Here is a 19,642-nt window from a genome sequence, read left to right as displayed (position 1 = left end):
TCAGGTACCAGTCCAGTCCTAGTCCTCTCTGATGCTGAAAGGTTTTTAACATTCCTGTCCTTCTGCCACAACCTGGTGGGCAGCATAACAATCTGAGTTCCAGGAAATCGGAGCAGGTCAGTACAGCCCCTTCATTCAAAATACAGCCATTATCATCAGAACTTTTCCTCTCCTCACTTGGTATTTTAATATTCTGGATTGTTAAATTGCTTAGATATTTACAGCCAGTAAAGCACCACACAAGATTCTGTAAAACTTTAATTTATTCCCCTCCCAAGTATCCAGAATAGAAGACCCTCTTAAGTTGGAGAAAATGTGACAAAGAAATAGATTACCAGGATAGCTGTTCACAGAAGAAGAAAAAGCACATACTACCAAGGTTACACAGAAAACAACCCAAAAGTCCTATTTAATGGGATAGTGCAAGTTAACAGCATGTCTCTGGCAAGGATACCTTCATTTGGATTATAAAAGTTTTACAGAGTTAGATCAAGAGTCTGGATGGGTCTCTGATATTTTACTATAGCATTAAGAATGTATTGTTTGAAAGATGCTGTACAGAATGACCCACCAAACCAAATGTATTTACAAGCCTGGGGAGAAAAAAATTATTTTTCAGTTTATTCAAAATAAAAATACACATAGAATTATGAAAATATAGGTTTACTATTTCCACCACACAGAAGTCAATGCTGCTGTCTGAAAGGCTTGCAAGATTATTTCAAGTTTTTTAAAGTTCATCTTTTTCCCTCAATAAGGTGTACCTATGTTCACTGGGTGCCAGTTTCTGGAATGAGCTCTCTGGTGGGCTGCTTGCTAAATCCTGAATTGGCTGAAAAACAGAACAAACAGTAAAATTGTTTGTTAGACTAATAATCAGTCATCTCCATTAAATGAATTTATAGCATTATGTGAATGCAGAAATGTTGGGGGTTTTTTTGGAAGGTATGTTCAGAGTCCCAAGTAGGTGGAACACAGACACACATTAATTAAGCAATTCCAGTTAAGGATATTCCTTTTGTTGTAACATCTCAAGGGCAGTGGCCATCACATGAGTTTCTGTACAAGTCACACAGAAGTATTTCAAATGTACCCCATTGTGTATTTGCTTTAATCCACCACTGGCTTTGGGGACATTCTAGATTTACCTGCATGTGTTTTATGAGATATACCAGGGCAGAAGTGACTTCACTGCAAAAGTATTTTAGAATTGCTTTTCCATGGAAACTAAAAGAAAACACCCCATACAAAAATACATGCAATTCAAGGGGCATGGGTGACCCACGACAGCAGCCTCCAGTTTAGTGAGTGCCAGTATTTATTTCCATTGCATCCATATCTTCCACAAGATGGCAGGATGCCATGCAGAGATGGGAATGTAAACATCCCAGGTTTTGTGTGCATTTTTCAAGGCAGAAATGAGGCAAGAGCAAGCCTGCAGCTCTGGTTCCTGTGCCTGTGCCCAGATGGGCAGGCAGCAGGATCCAGGGACTCCACAGGCTTTCTCCTTCCCTGGCCAAGCCTCCTCCTCAGGGCAAGTGCCTGGCCTATGCCTCAGTCCCAGCCCTTATTTCTGCCCCTCCTCCTGATGACCTGAATTCTGGTTGCTCAATGAATTTCTGAGAAACACTGGGAACTACAACTCAAATGAATTACTGCTGAGACAATTCAGCCCACGTGTTTTCACAGCCAGTCATGACAACATTCAAAATCAGTCATTCTCTTGGCCAAGGCAAGCCCTCCAGGGCTTTCACACTTCTAAATCTTTTGAGCAGGGAAACAGGAGGCTGCACTCAATCGACTTAGAGCAGTGCCATCCTTACCACATTCTGCAGATGAGCAGGAAAAGGAGCCTGTAGCTGTAAATAGTTTCTGTCCCTCAGCCATGGAATGGTCCAAGGCTCCCCAGCACAAGGGCACCAGTGCTCCTCTGGGACCAAAGTGGCTCTGAGCCCTGGACAACACCATGTATACCTTGAACAAAGTGTTTAAAAAAGGTTCTTTCTTTGGAGGGTGCCCAAGGTAGAGAAAATGTTCCCTGACAGTTAAATTTGCACTTTTCAGCAGGACCCCAAGCTTGTGAGCTGAGTGGAGTATCAAGAAGATACAAAGGCTGATAGAGACACCATTAGAAGACTGCAATGAGCACAGGGAATTTGGACTGGTCATGTCCTTTCTTTTCTGACACTGAGGGCCTTCTGACTTTTGTCTGGAGAAGGATCTTGTAGTTGTGTTTCTGAAGAGATCCCAGAAGTGACTTCCAGGCATGTAATTACACAACATGACAAGGTTTGAGTAGAACCATGAGGAAATCAAACTGACAAGTGCAGCCTGTGAGCACTGCTAATGCTGTTTGTCAACCACATTAACAAAAGCAGTAATGCCTATTACTGCTCACCCATCCTTTCTTGATGCTCTAATAATTTCCTTCTGCTTACACTGGTAATATATAAAATATTCAATTGCTGTTTCCCCTTAGAAGCACCCTCAAGTAGTGTGCTGTGTGGAAATAATGCAGCTATGATGGATTATCAGCTTTTGCACTGAAGTCACAGGAGAACCTAAGAGCAGCTCTGTGAAGTCAGAGTCATCCAGCCCAAGATCTCCTGTTTCAGTGGAGAAAATAAATACTCTTATACTCTTCCCTTATTCAAGGCAAATAGGTACCATATTACCCTAATGCCTACCACCCCTGATACTCCCTTGCCTTCACCCAGAGAAGGTTGAGGAGCCAAGCAAAGGTGGTAATGTTATGCTTTCAAAAGCATAATGTAATGTTTTCTCTTTCAAAAGACAGAAGTTTAAAGTACAAATATACCAGAAGGTACAGCTCTGACAAAGAGTAATAAAAAGGTCTTTACTAAATGACCAAATGAAATGTATTTGCTGTAACCTTACCTGACCAGGTGCTACATCAGTTGGATCAGGGCCATGATGAAACTCTCTATGCAATTTTCCAGAATGCAAGTCTAGTACAAATTGCTTCAGTTTACCTGGAACTCTGGAACAAAATCAACAGAAACATCCACATGTTTATTACAAATTAAGTCCAAACACAGGAGATTTAAAGTGCACTGCTTAGAGTAGCCAACTCCTGTTTACCTAGCACACTATGCCTACTTTTAGGTGATTAATAGAGGACAGGGAGCCACATGGTTTGCTAAGGTATCCCACCAGCTTCTTTTTCTTTCCACTGTCTCTTGAGAACACAGCAAGTATTTCATCTTTTCAATAACCCCCACAGAGCTGTACCAGCCAATAACTTCATTGTGAACTCCCTTCAGCTCCCCACTAACTGTAATGTAAGAGGGAACAGCAGGTTCCAAATGCACAGTTTACAGATACAAATGACACTTGGGGAGCACTATTGACAAAACATCTTTGAAAGGCTCTCTACTGCCTCAGCAACTGCACACACACCACAGATAAGCAGTAAGAGGATATCAATGTAAATCTAATCTGAGATCATCTACTGTCACCCACAGCAAACGTGCTAAACTACAGCATCGAGTTTTATTTGTGAAATGTCAAGTTGACCAAAAATCTCAAAGGGAAGAGTTAATCTAGTAAGTATTAAAGATGAGATAAAAAATTCTAGTGTGGGCACTCCGCATGCAATCTAAAGGTAATGTGTGAATGGACACGGGTTTTGCAGGGAGTATTTCATGAAATTAATTACATGTAGGAAAGAGGAAGAAAGTGTGGTCAGACAAACTATCAGCAATATTTAAAATCATCAGAAAATGCTATGGATAAAATGCAGCAAATATTGATTCAGAGGGTATCATTACAGCAATGTCTGTAACCAATCAGTATTACACTGATGCTTTAAGAGGCCCCTTCCCATCCCAGATGAGATCATTAATTAGTACCAATGGAGAAAAAGGGGTTCATTCCAGCCTGGTTATAGGGACAGCTGACTTACTGCTCCCTGCTTTTCCTTGGGCTCCTGCCCCTGTTCTAGGGCAGACACATTGCTGGAGGCATTCTCCTCTCCTAATGCAGCAGGGGCACTCGGTGCCTGCAGCCTTGTGTGGCTCAGCCTGTTCTTGCTGAAGCTACAGCACATCAGTTGGACACTCCCTGCTATCATTTCCACCCTGGAACAGCAGGATGAATAGGGCCAGGTGGCCAACAGATGAGGATAAAATAGTGATGGTCTCATTTGCCTGCCAAGTGCCTATTCTCCAAAAAGACAATGAGCTCCCTAAAGAGAGAAGAAATCTTTTAGTAGCCCAGCTCTCAAAGTGCCACATCCAAACCCTGTTGGCTGCTGGCAACACTGAGGTTACAAGAGACAGCCCGGAGCCAGTTTATCAGAGTCCAGAAGGTTACTGAAGTGGTAGATGAAAATCTCAGAATTAAGATTTTACTTATTATTAAAAAATAAAACCACCATACAAAACCACCCAAGAAACAACAAAAACATCCAAACCACATGTACACAAAAGAGTATCTTCCCAGGAGCTCCAAGCTCTTCCTGTTTCCCAAACTGTGTTTTGCTATTTCTAAGTATCAGCTCAACGTCCTAGAGTAAGGTTGAGTAATTATTTATCATTAGGCAACTGTCAACAATCCTGACATCTCTTTCAGCTTCATTTGTAAGTGACAACTGGTACACATCAAGCAAGTAGCTCTCATTATTCTGACAGTGTTTCACAGAAACTGAACATTTAAGAAACATAACATCAAAGTCTAAACTAAACATCTCTACTACCTCTCAGTGAGATGTTAATTTGTTTTAGAGCTGTTTAAAAAGTGCCAATAAAAAGAGAGGTTTTAAAATGAAAATATCCTATTTTTTTCCTGGGGTATGCAGTGAATACAATCTTCCAATGAAACAGAAACACAGGGAGAAAAATAGTCACTTATCAAGAATTTCAACATACACAGCTTCAGATATTTGAAAAGCACTAATCAAGATACATCACAGGCAACATTTTGTAGATAAGCCTGTGGAGAACTGCAGAAAGAAGCCAAGTTCAAACTCTCCTCCCAGATGTCAGTATCTCAGGTAGAAGAATGTCTCCTGGAACAGCAGAACCAAACATGATACTACATTGACGTTGCATGCTAAGTCTGAATCCTTGGTTTTGACAAAAATTAAATATCCAGCCTAGACATCTAACCAGGAGTTAGCAGGCAGTGTATGTGCAGCTGCCTCCTTTGAGACAGAAACTGGAGGTTTTTTTAACACCCAACCAGAAGACAAAGACAGAGCACTTGTCTCAGGCTGAAAGCCCCTGAAGAGAACATTTACACATTTTCATTCCTTGACTGACCCATGCCAGACAGAACAGCTGCTCCCAAGGACAGAGCACCATGGTCAGGCTGAGGCAGTGAGGGTTATCCCAGCAGTATTTCACCTAAGCACCCCAGTACTTTGCTGTAACATATTTTATCCAGATAAACATGCCAGTGATTGGCCATTTTCCAAGCTGCACATGGAAAATTTCACAAACCCACACAAATATTTCTTTGCCAGCTTTCCAGGTGTAGACTAATGCAGGAAGGCTAGAACTGCACTGCAGGAAAACCCAAGCCAGCAGGCTGGGAATTATTACATGCTGCTTTTCACAGTAATCCCTGAATAACACAGTACTTCACATTCCATGTAGTATTTTTAATCATTTATAGTTGAGATATCTAAATCATTACTAAGAATGCCATGCCAGGCTTCAAATGCCTAACCATGGTGGAAAAGAATCTTCATATGAGATTCTTTTCTTGCATAAAGTAATACAACTCCATTTAAACAATGACTTCATGTCAGCTCATCCTGCTATAAGGCTCTGACACTAAATCACACAGAGGCAGCCTTAGTGACATTAGATTTACTCATCTTCCTACCACAGTACTGATTAAAGTACGAGCCTTTTCACTTGCTCTTTTCAAATGAAAATGCGCCAAGAAAAATACTTACGACAAGTCACTGAAGTCTGGAAAGACATACATGTGCCTGAAGCTATCAATGGCAATGACAGGGCAGTCTGCTGGAGTCTTCTGAATGTGGAGGAGTGGGTGCCTGAATTTGTCACAGTCAGCATGGAGGAAGTTTATTGTACCTTAACATTGTGAGCAGACAAAAACCCATGTTAGGATTTTTATTATGATCATCTTGAAACCCATTTGAAACCACTAAACCCCTTTCCTAAGTATTACAAAGGTGGAGATATTAGATAGATACAACATGCAAAACCTGAAAATAGGTCTGAATAAGCAACACCACCAAAATAATAGATTTTCTTAAAGTGTTTTTTTTTTCCATATTACAAACTGAAGCTTTGTTTAATGCCCTCTCAAAACACATTAAGTCATTCAGACAAGAATGATTTCTGAAACATACTTACTAATAAATTGTGCATCTATTTTAATAATTTCCAGAGGAGTTGGTCCTCACTGCCAAAAATGCATCAAGCCCTTCAGTCTCAAGAGCTTGAAAGCTACAATTCTGTTTGGCCTTTGCTTCCACTCCACTGAGTTGTCTGAAAATAATTATACCAGTAAAGCCAAGAAGTAGTGGGAATTATTACAAACCTTTTTCACCTATTAACTGCCGTGCAACCTCCTGTTGGAATTTCTCTAAACTCTCCAAGTCATCTTTCATGTGGAAAAGTATGAGAAAAGGAAGGCCTTCTTCTGTCAGTTCCTGCACAGAAAACAAAGGACAAACTAATATCTCCCATTTCTTAAGGGCACCAAATTAAGTGATTCCACAATTTTCAAATTCAGTGAGAATTCCACTTTAAAAAACAGGCAAAAGAGCAAGACCAAAGATGTAAACTGCTGACCCTTCCTCTGAGATACCCGAGTGATACAGTTAACCACGTTTCCTCCCTCTTATCATATACATCATACAAAGGATGAGAGAAAGTCATTATCAGCATTTTGGGAAGGGACACACTTTCACTGGAATACTTGTGCAAAAGAAATAACTCAATTCTGAGGAAACACAGCAGCTCCACAGAAACCACAATAAGGCTTGAGCACCAGGGTTGTTAAATGCTACAGAAGGCTGAGGTGAAGTTCTAGCTTATTCACATAGTAAATTGGTGGTTTCTTAGCATAACACAAGAAGTGTCTTTGAATAATTCTATTCCCTCCTCACTAAAAAAGAGAAAAGCAGAAACTAATGACACAGCCAGAGCAGTTATGATCAACTGCTGCTCTCCGGCCAGTAACTGTGTCCTGACTGGTCATCCTTTGCTGGACAGGTAAACTTTAGTTCCTCATATGAATCTGTTCTTGCAGCCTTTTAAAGACCTCTGCCCACAGACAGATAAATACAGGATTGCCTTGAATAATTTATTCAGAATTTTCTTTTAATCAAACAAAACACAAACGCTTGCTCCAAAAGTGATTTTTGTCATCTCAACTCACTACGGCCTGATTGAAGAAATAATAATTTACCATCTAAGAAATGCCTACAGTTGTCTATCTTTCATTTCCACAAATGCATTTGTATAACAAGCAAGTGCTGCTATTGCTTTGATTCTAGCCTACATCAGCACAAAAACTGTGCTTTTTGGGAAAGACAGTAGTGGCTTATTCTGCTGCCTAATAGAAGGGTTTCTTCAGATATTTTCAATTTGCCGTAAGCTGAAGGAAAGACTTCCCCTGTCAGTAGGCAGCCAGTTACACAGGGTTCATGAAATGACTCAACCAAGTCCACCAGGTAAGTTGAAGCATGGTTTTTTAAACAGAAGACTGCAGAGATCCCCATAACTTCAGTGCTCTTGAAATCCAATCCCTAAAACAACAACTAATCATATTTGCTCATTCTCATTTTTACACACACATTCAGCTGGGTCTCAGCCTCCTGTCCTACTACAGAACGGGAAAAAGTCTGTCTTGTACCACTATAATTATGGCTCCATTTCCCTCACTTCAGCAAGTGCATTTCCAGAGGGACAACTCCTAAACAGCTTCATATTCTGGCTCTAAGGTCTTCAGTTGCTTGCAAGCAGCTAAAATGATAACCTCAGCAAGTTACATTCACAAGATCAATTCATCTCCATAAGAACAGCTGCATGAACCTTGCTAATTTTAGCCCTTCTATAAGATACCTCCCTTTGTTTCCTGTGCTATTCCAGCTTTCATACCATGTCTCACTGACCAGGCAGGACAAGTGGAAGCTCTCTCAAAAGGAGAGGGAGCTTCCCTACTGTGTTGTTTGGCACTAAGAAAATCAGAAGACTTTCCATTACATCTCAACTTCCCACATCACTTCTGTGTGCCTTTGAGGAACTTCTTACTGGTTCCAAACCTCACAGCTCAGCACCACTGCTGGATGACACAGGTTCACTGCAGCCATTTAACAAAGAACTACACAGCCTGATTCCAGGTTAAACAGGGATTTCTTCTGAATGATATCCTGATCCCAACAGCCTTTGCCAGTCAAGCACAGGAACTCAAATGGGCAGTCCTTGAGCAGAAAATCCTGCTTCAGAGCTCAATTACTGGGTGTTCAAAGTGCATTCTAGGGCCATCAATACAGTTTAACAGTCACAGCAGTTCATATTTTTATCTTGTAATATTGTGCAGTATGCACAATATGAGCCCATTTAAATAACTGTACAATCTCAGCATGCAGAAATATCTCAGTTTTGGCATGTTTAAATTTGTTTGGGTACCGGTAACACTGAAATTTTAAACAAACTTTGCCATGCAAAATGTCACACTGCAATTGTAACTATCTGCCTAAGCAAACCAGAATCAAGGGTTAAGGGAACAACCAGAGAAACCACAACAGAATGTGGTACAAGCTAACAGTGATGAACCTTGGCTTCCAAGGCTCAGAATCCTGTTTCACCATGGAAAAAGTACACTGAGTATCTACCACACACTTCTAAAGATGTTAACATGTGACATCTTTTACATTTTGAGTTGCAAACGAAGAATTAAGATCTGTTAACTATCAGAGCTTTCCAATAAAAGCTGGCAGGATTGACTAGAAAACAGTCAATAATCATGGCCTAAGTAAAACCACCCTGTCCCTCCCTCTGCCATAAAACCTGAAGTGCTGCATGTGCCCAGAACAGCAGATTCAGGATAAAAAGAATTAAGTGTGCAAACTGTGAATGAATCACGACTGATTCTCTGGTTTCTCATCCAGTATGGACAGTGTACCATTATTTGTGATAAACCTTGGCAGATTTTCTAACAGATTCTGTACCTATGTACAAATACTCCTTTTGAGATGCTACAACCTTGATAATTTTCCAAGGACTTTTTTTCACGTTATTTATTTTACAAAGAACAAAGTAAAATATGGAATTGGATATGAACAAAAGAAGAAGCTACAAAAGAAAACAAAAAAGCCTTGAAAGAAATAATAATGATGAGAAGAAAAGATGTTTAAAAACAATCTCCCAAATTCTACCTGACAAATTGCAGCCAAAAGAAGAAAAGCATGGGAAACAACACATGGAACTAAAAAGATTAAGTTACCAGTGCTTTTACACAGATTGAAAATAAAAGCCCCACATGGTTTTCATTACCATTCCCAGAAGATTCCATGGTCAGCCACCATTTAGTGTGCTTATTTATCTGATAATGCTTTGGAAGTGGTTAATACAGTAATATTTTTCTACCACTCACATTAACATCAATGGGAGGGAGCTGGGGATGTTTAGCCTGGAGAAAAGGAGGCTCAGGGGAGAGACCCTGTTGCTCTCTACACCTGCCTGAAAGGAGGCTGTGGCCAGGTGGGGGCTGGCCTCTTCTCCCACGTAACAAGTGACAGGAGAAGAGGAGATGATCTCAGGTTGCACCAGGATAGGCTTAGATTGGATGTTGGGAAAAACTTCTCCATGGAAAGGGTTGTGAAGCACTGGAACAGCCTGCTCAGGGAAGTGGCAGAATCACCATTCCTGGAAGTGCTCAAAAACACGTGGATGTGGCACCTGGGGACAAGGTTTAGTGCTGAGGACAGTGGTGCTGGGTTAACTGCTGGACTCAATGATCTTAGAGGCCTTTCCCAACCTTAATAGTTCTGAAATTATAGCTGCTTACTTTGGTAGTGTGTAAATCTACTACAGATCTGCCTCCAGTGAATTTCAAGAGTAATCAAAAAGATCCTAAAGAATGAAAAGACATTATCTGACAGCCATTTTCTGTCTAAACCAAAATACACAAAGTTTTTTGATGTGGAAGAGGGACCTTGAAAGAGACATTTTGGTTTCGAGAAAGAAACCCCAAAAATAGAATAGCAGAAAAAGTCTTACCTCTCCATTTTCAAATGTGATTTCTCGAACTAGTGGTACACATTTATCTTGTGTCCATGCATAAATCAAATCAAAATTGGTTAGTGAGCCTAAATACACCATATCTGGAGCATTTTCCTGTTGAAAAGAAAAACACAGTAGGATGAGAAACAGTAAAAATGACATTGCTGCCTACAAAGATTAGCTACTCCACATAAAATTACAATATTCATACAAATATTTAAAACAAATCTTACACCAATATTCAACCTTGTGCATGCAAGATTTCTATTAAATGTGTGATAAAAGTACAAATGGAAAATAAATATTAAATATAATTTATGCAGTCAATTCCATTTTATAGCACAATTTATAAATAATTGGAGATACTCTGTTTCCAGATTAGGGATGCTTCAAGTAAGGGCTACTTAGATTTCTGCTAGGCTGAGAAAAACTATCTCCAGACCTAAACTAAATGTAGATAGTGAGCTGCTTCAGTAAATGCTGATAGTTACAGAGACTCATCAAAACCCCCTCCTAATGTCCTACAGGACTTGAAACTGGTATTTTACATTTGCTTTGCCAAAGAGATATGAATAAATAATAATTTTCCTTTATTTGCTAGTAGCTTTAACTTGTAATTCAGTGCTAGCATCCTTTAATTTAATTACAATTTTGGTTAACGTGAAGTGAAGCATGACTTCGCAAGCTGCAGCCATGATTAAGCACACCTTAATTCAGAAATGCCATATAAATTAGGTAACTCCATAAATTCTGTTGTTGGAAAAAAATAAAAATGCTTTGAAACTCCCTTCCCCCTCATGTCTATTTGCATCTATTTCCTTTTTTGTAAGCAGCTCTTTTCATACAGTAAATTTGAGAAAGGAGCAAAGTTTTAGATAGTATGGCTCTATAAAGCAATTCTTGCAGGTTTTCTTCTGTACTGAATTTTCCTTCCAGTAAAACTATGTTTATGAGAGTTTGTTAACCCACAGTTAATTTTATTAATTTTTTTTTTTAATTAACAGAAGAGCTCTTAACCCTTGTGGACTAAGGCATACAAGACAATTAAGTATAGACAGTCATAAAAATACACAGTAACTGTCACTTGCTTTGAAAAACATGAAGTGTTTTTCACTTCAGAGATTTTAAAGTTCTGTAGAACACACATGATGTGTTGACTGAATAAAAACAAAAAGGATTACATTTTTTGACATGGATATTTCAAACTATAGGTTTAGGTTTTGTGCATTAACTGTTAACATGTGAGACTGATCTTTTTCACTAACTCAGAAACACTAATTTCTATTATCCTATTCCTCACACTATTCAGTGATGGACTAAAACTAAGATCTGAGATGCAGTAACATACTGAATGATCTGAATACAGTCTCCATTTGTTTGTATTCACATATAATCACAGCAATAAAAATAAAACACATAGTTACACTTACCCCTGGTGGCTTGTAGATTACATTGTCTCCGCTAATTCTCTCTGCTTTTGAAATAGCCCTACAACAAACCAACCAGTAAGCATGTCTTGGTACAGACAAATAAAATAACTGAGATACCAAATTCATGTTTTAATTTTATATCCTTTCCTTACTTCTTTTATTAACCCCTTCACAATTTGAGAATTAAAATCCTTAATTTTTAAAGTAAACTTGGCCTGCCTGGATATAAGAGGGCATTTAGGGATTCAGCAAGATGCATCCCTAAGATCAGAAGTCTGGACTAAAGGCAACAAAGTGACAAGTGATAAATGCCAGGACAATTTTGGGTAAAGACTATCAAAGAATTAAAGAGGAAGGTGGATTCTTGTTTGCATTTACTCTTCCTATTCCACAGTTTACACTAAGAATTTACATCTCCTCTACCCTGACAGAGAAGGGCTTTGAGGTGCTCTGTAGGAAAAAGCAATGAGAAAATGGAGGGCAAGTGAGCCCCCAGTGTCCATTTCACCCTCAGAACACACCTAGAGAGAAGACACAGCATGCAGTTCCTGGCCACTGATGATACAGCAAGTGTACCTCTAAGATATACAATTCCTCCTTGCTATTCAGCTTACTACCTCACCTTGGTAAGTTCCTCTCTTGTCTTTAGAATATTTTACCCCAAATCACAGCAAAGAACCCTGAAAGCTGCTGGTTTGTGCACCAAAATTATCATCTCTTATTCAAGTAAGTTGGAACAGCTGTGCATCCAATGAAGAAGATAGAAAAGTAAGAGAAGTCAAGTTATCTGAATTTACTTCACTGCAAGATGAGCTACATCTTCCAGGGGGGTCTGAACAATTTAGAGTGCCAAGAAAACTACAGAAATCATAAGGCTGAACTCAAAGTACCTATGTTTTATTGATTTCTTTTCATCTAATTATCTTATCACATACAAAAGGTGCCTAGCATCAGTTATGTTACACCACCAGTATTTGCATCAGTTTAGAGATGTGTATTTTAAAATGCATTTTTGTATTCGTAACATGACTCTCCCCATAATGTGAAATGAGCCTTCCTAGTGACAATCATGACTGAAGTAAACCACTTGCATCCCAAATAAGCCTTCATGGAATAAGAAAGTGAAGCCATGGAAGCCACCTGCACAATCACTGCTTGCTAAGCTGATGATAATCTATAATGAAATACATGCTCCAGGGTAGCCCTGTGGTAGAGCCCAGAATGTCCTCTTCTGTGTTCTTCCACTCCAGTAGCTGCAGCTATGACTGATTTTTTTTCAGATAACTCAAATAAAGTGGGGACATGATGTGAAAATCCCAAATGCCTGAAGATACACCTTTTTAAAACAACTACTAAAATGGAAACACTTCAGTTTGCATTTTGTCTTTTTTGAAGCAGTAATGTACAAGGTGAATCTCTGGAAAGCACACAACCCCCCCACCCTCCCCTGCCATACTTACTTGCTAATGTAAAATTAAAACAGTTCCAAGATTTATCACTTTCTGCCATAAATTACTTATAGTCCATCATAGCCTTTTAAGATGAAAGTATTTTTTGCCTTTTTTTTCCCTGTTCAACATTCTCTTCCATGTTCAGAAACATTACAGATTCATTCCTCTCTATTTCTAAAATCTAACTCTAACAATCTCTTAATGAGATTCTTCATCTATCTCCTCCTGCTTACAAGCCTTCTTTCAATAATCTTCTTCTGTGGTCACTTCAGATCTTAACAGAACTGTAAGGACCAGTTAATTTAAGAACAGTTTTAAGCATCAAAATCATTTGCAACTAAATACTATTAACAGAGTTTTAAAATAAGCTATTACAAGTACCTAAAGACAGAATAATTTTGGCATAAAGGGACAGTTCTGCCTTGACAGAAGTTAGTCAGGCAGCTATGTTCCTCCTGTCAAATTGATTGTTTTACTTTAGCTTAAGAGAAATTTGAACATGACCACTCATGTAACCTCCCCAAACCAAGTAGCTGTTGAACTCTGTCCATAGCAAAACCAAAAGTCCTTTCCAGGGGCTGTTAGGATGCTCAGTCAGAAGAGTTCAACTGATCAATGCCAGCTCCCCATGAAAAATTTTGCTATATATAATCTGAATAAAAAACACTGATCTGTAGCCAGCGTCTCTCTTGGAAGTCTTTGCACATACAATTTTTGGGAAGTTGAAGAGCCTCAGCTACTGAGAGATGAAAACATTTAGCTCCCAAGGTTGCTGTTGGGAAGGCTGCACTTTAAAACACTAACAGCTCCAGGCTAGAATGGGAATGGGTATCTGGAGATAAGAATAATGATAAACCTGCTGTGCAATCTGTATTTACACATGCAGGTTATCAATAATTAAACTGTGATCCATTCCACTATGTCTGCTTATTGTTTATATCTGGACAAAAAATAAAAATAAACCCCCTATAGTACTTATAGTACTTCAAGAACAGTGCCCAACAACCAAGTGCTAACACTGAATTGGTGGGAAACTGCTGCTCATTATGGGCAATTGACAAACTGCAAACCAAAGATGAACAGACTCCAAAAGCAGGAGAGTGAATGTTGAAAGTATTGCTATCTTACTAATAATTTTTTAAAATTATTTTTGAAAAGTTGAATGAGGGGCAAAAAATAATTTAAAATTCTAACAGCGACTCATAGTGGCTGTGCTGAGAACAAGGATGGATGCAGCCATCAGAAAACACTTGAGATAATGGCACTCACCAGGGATGAGACTGACAGACCTAGAGACCACAGATTTACAAGTCATGGCCAGGGCTGCTTACACAGTTGTAGCAGTACCTGACTGGGGACTGAAGGAAGGGAAACCATGTGCAACCCTGCACTTTGCAAACACTCATACCCACCCACAAACTATTCCTAGAGACAAACTGGAAGAGGCATCAGGGACTGACAGCAGGTTTTGTCCAAACACATGAAACATTTTCTACCTTGATACATCCTCTCAGTTTCTCTGCTATTCTCCACTTCATCCAATTAAAAAAACTCCTGAGGCAACCCTGTGCAACGTAAAATCTGGCATAAATCATGCAAATTCCTGATTTTACAACTGCGGGTAGACTGGAAACCACGACAATCACATTAATGCCCAATCACTTCAACTTGGGCAGTGCTGGCACATTAAACACTGCAGAATCAATCTAGATTTTAATATGCTATTTAAAAAGTGAATCACTCCCAATCTATTCTTCTTCCACTGAATATTTTGAAATATCACTGTAAATCTGTACAAGGAGAAATCCAAATTCCTGTAGATTTTTCTTCCAGGCTTACACTGTGTAGCTCACCAATGCAATTTTCTAAGCTACTGCACTGTGCAGTGACATAAAACCTGCATGAAAAAGCCCCAGGCACAGAAATTAGGTATTTTCGAACAAGGTCTGCTCCCCTAACACCAAGAGGAAATGAGTAAGCAACTACATTCCCTAAAGAGAAAAGGAAAAGAAAAAAAAAAAAGACAGGGGAAAGAATAAAAAAAACCCTCTCCCTCTAATAATGCAGGTTTTTGGGACATAAATGTCTACCATTCCCCCACCCAAACCTCCTCAGGTACATTTAAACTATAGTAACAAAGAATGGCAAAAAAAGAAAAAGGAAGGAAAAATTAAAAGTTTAATTTCACAGCAAACATTAAGGCTAAGAAGAGTTTTGTCCTTCTATCCCTTCAGTGTATTTATCCATTAAGGTTTAGTCTCTTCAGCTATGCCACACTGAAAATAATAAAGAAGTCTATTTAATAAAATTATATAGACTTCATTAACAGAATTTCAATAATGAAGTCATGAAATCAAGAAATTTCAAAACTTACCCAAAGGCAGAGAGGAACACACAATCATCATGCAAAATATTCGCTACTCTTTCAAAGGTTCTGTAATTATCAGAGTCCTTTTGCTCAAAGTACCCAATAATATTTCTTCTGCTGCGCTGTAAAAACAAAGGTTGAATTATAACTTGCATCAAATTATCAAAAACTGTCATTACTCCCTACAGATATTAAATAGAGAGATGCCATTTGTTCAACAGTCAGTAAATGCAGAAATTATTTCTTTTTTGCCTTTCCAATATTCAGAAGAATATAATAATAATAATCCTCGTGAGTATTTTTTTGGTGAGGAATATTTAAAAGTATCTTGTCAAATACAACACATGATTCTTTTCAAATTTTTAAAAGCAAGATAAATAACTTAGTAGTGGAATGAATGCAGCTCAAAGTGACCACACTAATTTTTAATATTGCAAGTGATCCAGTTTTCCATTCAGTTAAAAAAAAACTACAAGGTACTGAACATTCCACAGTTCTACATTGAAAGAAATTACAGACAAGGAATAAAATTGAAACACTTACATCAAGAGAACTAATTTCTTCCAAATCCTGGACCTCCCGAATAGGGTTACTCTTCTGCTGCCTGATGTAATCTGCTATTGCTGTCACAGATCTCTGGCCCCTGTATTCCCTCTTCATCATCATGCCATTCCGGAAGAGCTTCAGAGTTGGGTATTTGCTTATCCTGTACCTCTGAGCTATATCAGCTAAAAAGAAATTAAGACAATGAAAGCAAAGCTCTACAAATACAGAAATATACTGAACATGGTTTCTTATGCATGTACCTGTCTGCCTAGATGTGGAATCTCTGAATCAGCAGTTCAGTCTTTAAGCAACAAGAAGACAAAGCAAAAAAAAAAAAACCTCAAAAACACTCCCCACAAAAATAAAGCCCCCAAAACCTCCCAAAGCAAAAGCACCAAAATCCTTCACACCTATATTCATCCATGTACTGATTGTCATGAAGGGAAAAATTACCAAATCTGTGTTAAGCAAAGACTCAGCTTGGTCGTGTACACCCATTTAGTACACTTCCTACAAACAACTAGGAAGGCAAATTTAAGAGCATAATAAGAACATGAGAATCTTCAAAGCTTGCCAATCTCAGTTAATTAACCCACTTGAGAAAATATTAATAAAATAAATAATCTATTTTTCTTCAAACTTAGGATTTTCATCTCAGTTGCAATGCTGGAAATACAACTGTCACGTCTAAAATGTTTGAGAATGTAAACCCTGTGCAAAGTGTTTTTTGAAGGCTGTGAAGGCCAGAAGACTGCTGTTCCAGTTCTGAGATGTTCAGGTTTTGAACAAACACAAAATTCCAGGTTTCTACATTAAGGCAAACACCTCTCTGGTCAACCAGTTGACCTCTCTGGTCAACAGTACCATCATTCCCTCCAAGACAGGTCTTCATTCACATCTCTACATACAGTCCAGACTTCTTCCAGACTTGGATCACACAAAGCTTCACACAACAAAGTAACAAAGTAATTGGCATTAATCTAGGATAAGAGCACTAGCTATTTTCACCTTTATCTAACAGCTCAGTCATTTATTTATCCACAAGACTTACAAATGTAAAAGAATAAAACCAGAAAGAGGCCTTACAGGAAAATTAAAAGACCAGCAAAGAAGAACGCTAAGTAGAAAAAATACAAGTTTCCCACAATTGTGCATCCTGTGCCCTTACAACCACTACTAAGGCACAAATGTGGTTCTTTACCACAACCCACCAGAGTTCTTAACATGCCCCTGTGTCCCTCTTCCACTTTGCTAAATCACTGGGACACAGCAAATTGCAATAGGAATTGCAGCTAGTTCCCAGCCACACATTGATAGGGAAGCTTACACATAACCAGCAAGTGATTCATGCCACACTGAGCAGGATCCAGCTGCCTTGAGTTTTTACAGCAACCTTTGCTATGGTGTAGAAATGTGGTTTGTGCATCTCCAATATTCAGCAACTTCTTTAATCAAAGTTTTTAAGTATTTAATAGCTTTGAATGCTACTCCCCCTTTCAGATGTGGCTGAAGTCCAGCAAAGAACTTGACAATTTTATGAGGAAGAACTGAAGAAATTAGGTAACCAGATATACTTTGGGTTCTTAGGAAAGCAAGAATAAAAAGAAACAACAAAGACAAAGTATGTAATGTTAGATAGATTTCCAGAAGCACTTTCCTTTGGACTTTGCTTTGCTTAATTATTCCTTCCTGTTCACTCCTCTACTGGAAATAAATCTAGAAAAAAATAAAATCTCACAGGCCCTGTGAAAATTACTTATCTTCTTTTACAGAGTGGGATGCAGTTTACTTATATCTCTGGACCTAAACTCAACTAAATGCCCCCCAAATATGCTCAGCTTCCCGAGCTACTTAACCATTTGAGGAGACTCGTTCCAGTCAACCACACCCACCACACTTCTCCTTCTTTTCTCTCTCAAGGAAAGACAGAGGTGGTGAATTCAGCAGACTGACCTATCCTTTGGAGACAGAGAAGTTTAATTCAGTTGACAGAGAGAGGAAGGCATTGCAAGTGTGGCCTGTACACATATCATTAATTTTCATGGACTCCTTACAAGTAACAGGGTACCCTTCAGGTCACCTGGATTAGCCCACAGCAGGCAGGCAACCAAATGGGGTCCATGAGCACAGTACTGAATGATGCGAGAAGAAATCTACTCTGACAAAAACATCCCTTCTCAGCTATATATTTACCACAAAGCAGATTTACTTTCTATCTTACACTTACTCTTTTTAAAAGAGAATGGAGAAGTCTGAATTCCATGCTGCCTGGAGAACTCTCAGTGAAACCAACTGCTGCTACAACAATACTAATCCTATTTGCAGCTTTAGTTACTGAAAATAGTCTTTGTACAAATTGCACAGCTTAGATCAGTCTGAGAACTGAAAACAAAAAAACCTGAAAACAAGACAATAAGAACCAGGTCTGCTCCACAAAAATGTTCTCTAACATCTTCCAAGTAAACTTCAAAGCTTCACCAGCTTAGCCCAGTTCCTAAAAAGCTTTGCATCACTATAAAACAGCAAAGAATTCAGCCTATCAATTTTGACTAAGAGGCCTTGACTTGTTTCCTAAATATCCCAGAAGTGCATTTCTTAATGCACTAATTACAGATAAAATTAAGGTAAAACATTTTATGTCCTCAGTGAAGAGTACTTTTATTTCAAATGAATACAAATTTCTCCATGGAGGATGTCAACATATTCAACATTAATGAACATTAGATTAATAATGTTTTCTTCCCTTAAACTCTACCACATTTTAGTTAAAGTACCTAAGAGCTGCCTGCAGGAAGGTGGCAAGTACAGCAGGAGAGGAATCACTTAATATTTGCTTGGTAGAAGACAAACAACATCTGCAAGCCAGGCATTTCTGCCCCTCTCCCTGCTGACACAAGGACCTTTGGTCTGACAGTACACGTGAGCTGGTCCAACCTTGACAGGGTCTGACAAGGGACAAGGAGCACAACGTGTCCAGGTTTCACAGAAACACACTGAGATCAGTGACTGCTCCTGCTACAGAGCTGCACAGCAAGGGAGCACCAGACTCCACACCTCCTTGTCTCACCACATGGACTTCTCCCTCATGTTATTTCCACAGCTATAGGAGGATGCAAGGGTTGAAGAAGGGGCATTCAGGGGATCATGCAGGTTCTCCAAGATGGAGATTGCAGTACCTACGGATGTGGATCTTCACCAAGGGCTGAAGTTGTGTAAAAATATTAATGGCAATAAATGCCCACTGTCCAAGCTGAATTCAAACATTATTTCATAAGTCAGTACCTGCATGATCTTTACAAATTACATTGAGATTCTATGAATGCTGATATTTGAACTAACACAGAGAAATGACACTCCTACACAAGTAAGTATTTGAAAACCATCTTTTTACAAAAAATAAAATGCAAGTACATGAAAAACTGTTTGAATTAATTCAAAAGTCAAATAGAGTAAACCTTAAATGCTTCATTAAGCCCTGGCACTTGATACAGGTAGAGTTAGCATAAGCAGTGCAACTACAAAATTATATTCCTTTTAAAATTGGAAATACACAATGCAAATACATGGAATATTGTTTGAGCTCATTCACAGATTGCATTAGTTATAGTAAATCCAAAA

General features: G+C 38.8%; 1 protein-coding gene across 1 annotated transcript in view; it reads right to left on the bottom strand.

Moving 5' to 3' along the window:
• Positions 1-245: 245 nt before the first annotated feature.
• Positions 246-19,642, bottom strand: part of ERP44 (endoplasmic reticulum protein 44) — a 47,592-nt gene continuing 28,195 nt past the window's right edge. Inside the window, exons 5-12 of the mRNA XM_058021254.1 lie at positions 16,022-16,206; positions 15,485-15,600; positions 11,660-11,717; positions 10,227-10,343; positions 6,538-6,649; positions 5,924-6,065; positions 2,899-3,001; positions 246-832 (exon numbers count right to left, since the gene is read on the bottom strand). Coding sequence (XP_057877237.1) covers positions 731-832; positions 2,899-3,001; positions 5,924-6,065; positions 6,538-6,649; positions 10,227-10,343; positions 11,660-11,717; positions 15,485-15,600; positions 16,022-16,206 — 935 coding nt within the window. The 3' untranslated portion in view covers positions 246-730. The remainder of the gene's footprint in view (positions 833-2,898; positions 3,002-5,923; positions 6,066-6,537; positions 6,650-10,226; positions 10,344-11,659; positions 11,718-15,484; positions 15,601-16,021; positions 16,207-19,642) is intronic.

The sequence above is a fragment of the Melospiza georgiana genome, chromosome 1, assembly GCF_028018845.1.
Source record: "Melospiza georgiana isolate bMelGeo1 chromosome 1, bMelGeo1.pri, whole genome shotgun sequence".
Taxonomy (NCBI): Eukaryota; Metazoa; Chordata; class Aves; order Passeriformes; family Passerellidae; genus Melospiza; species Melospiza georgiana.
Note: the sequence above shows the minus strand (reverse complement) of the source record. Positions and strands in the feature narration are given on the sequence as shown.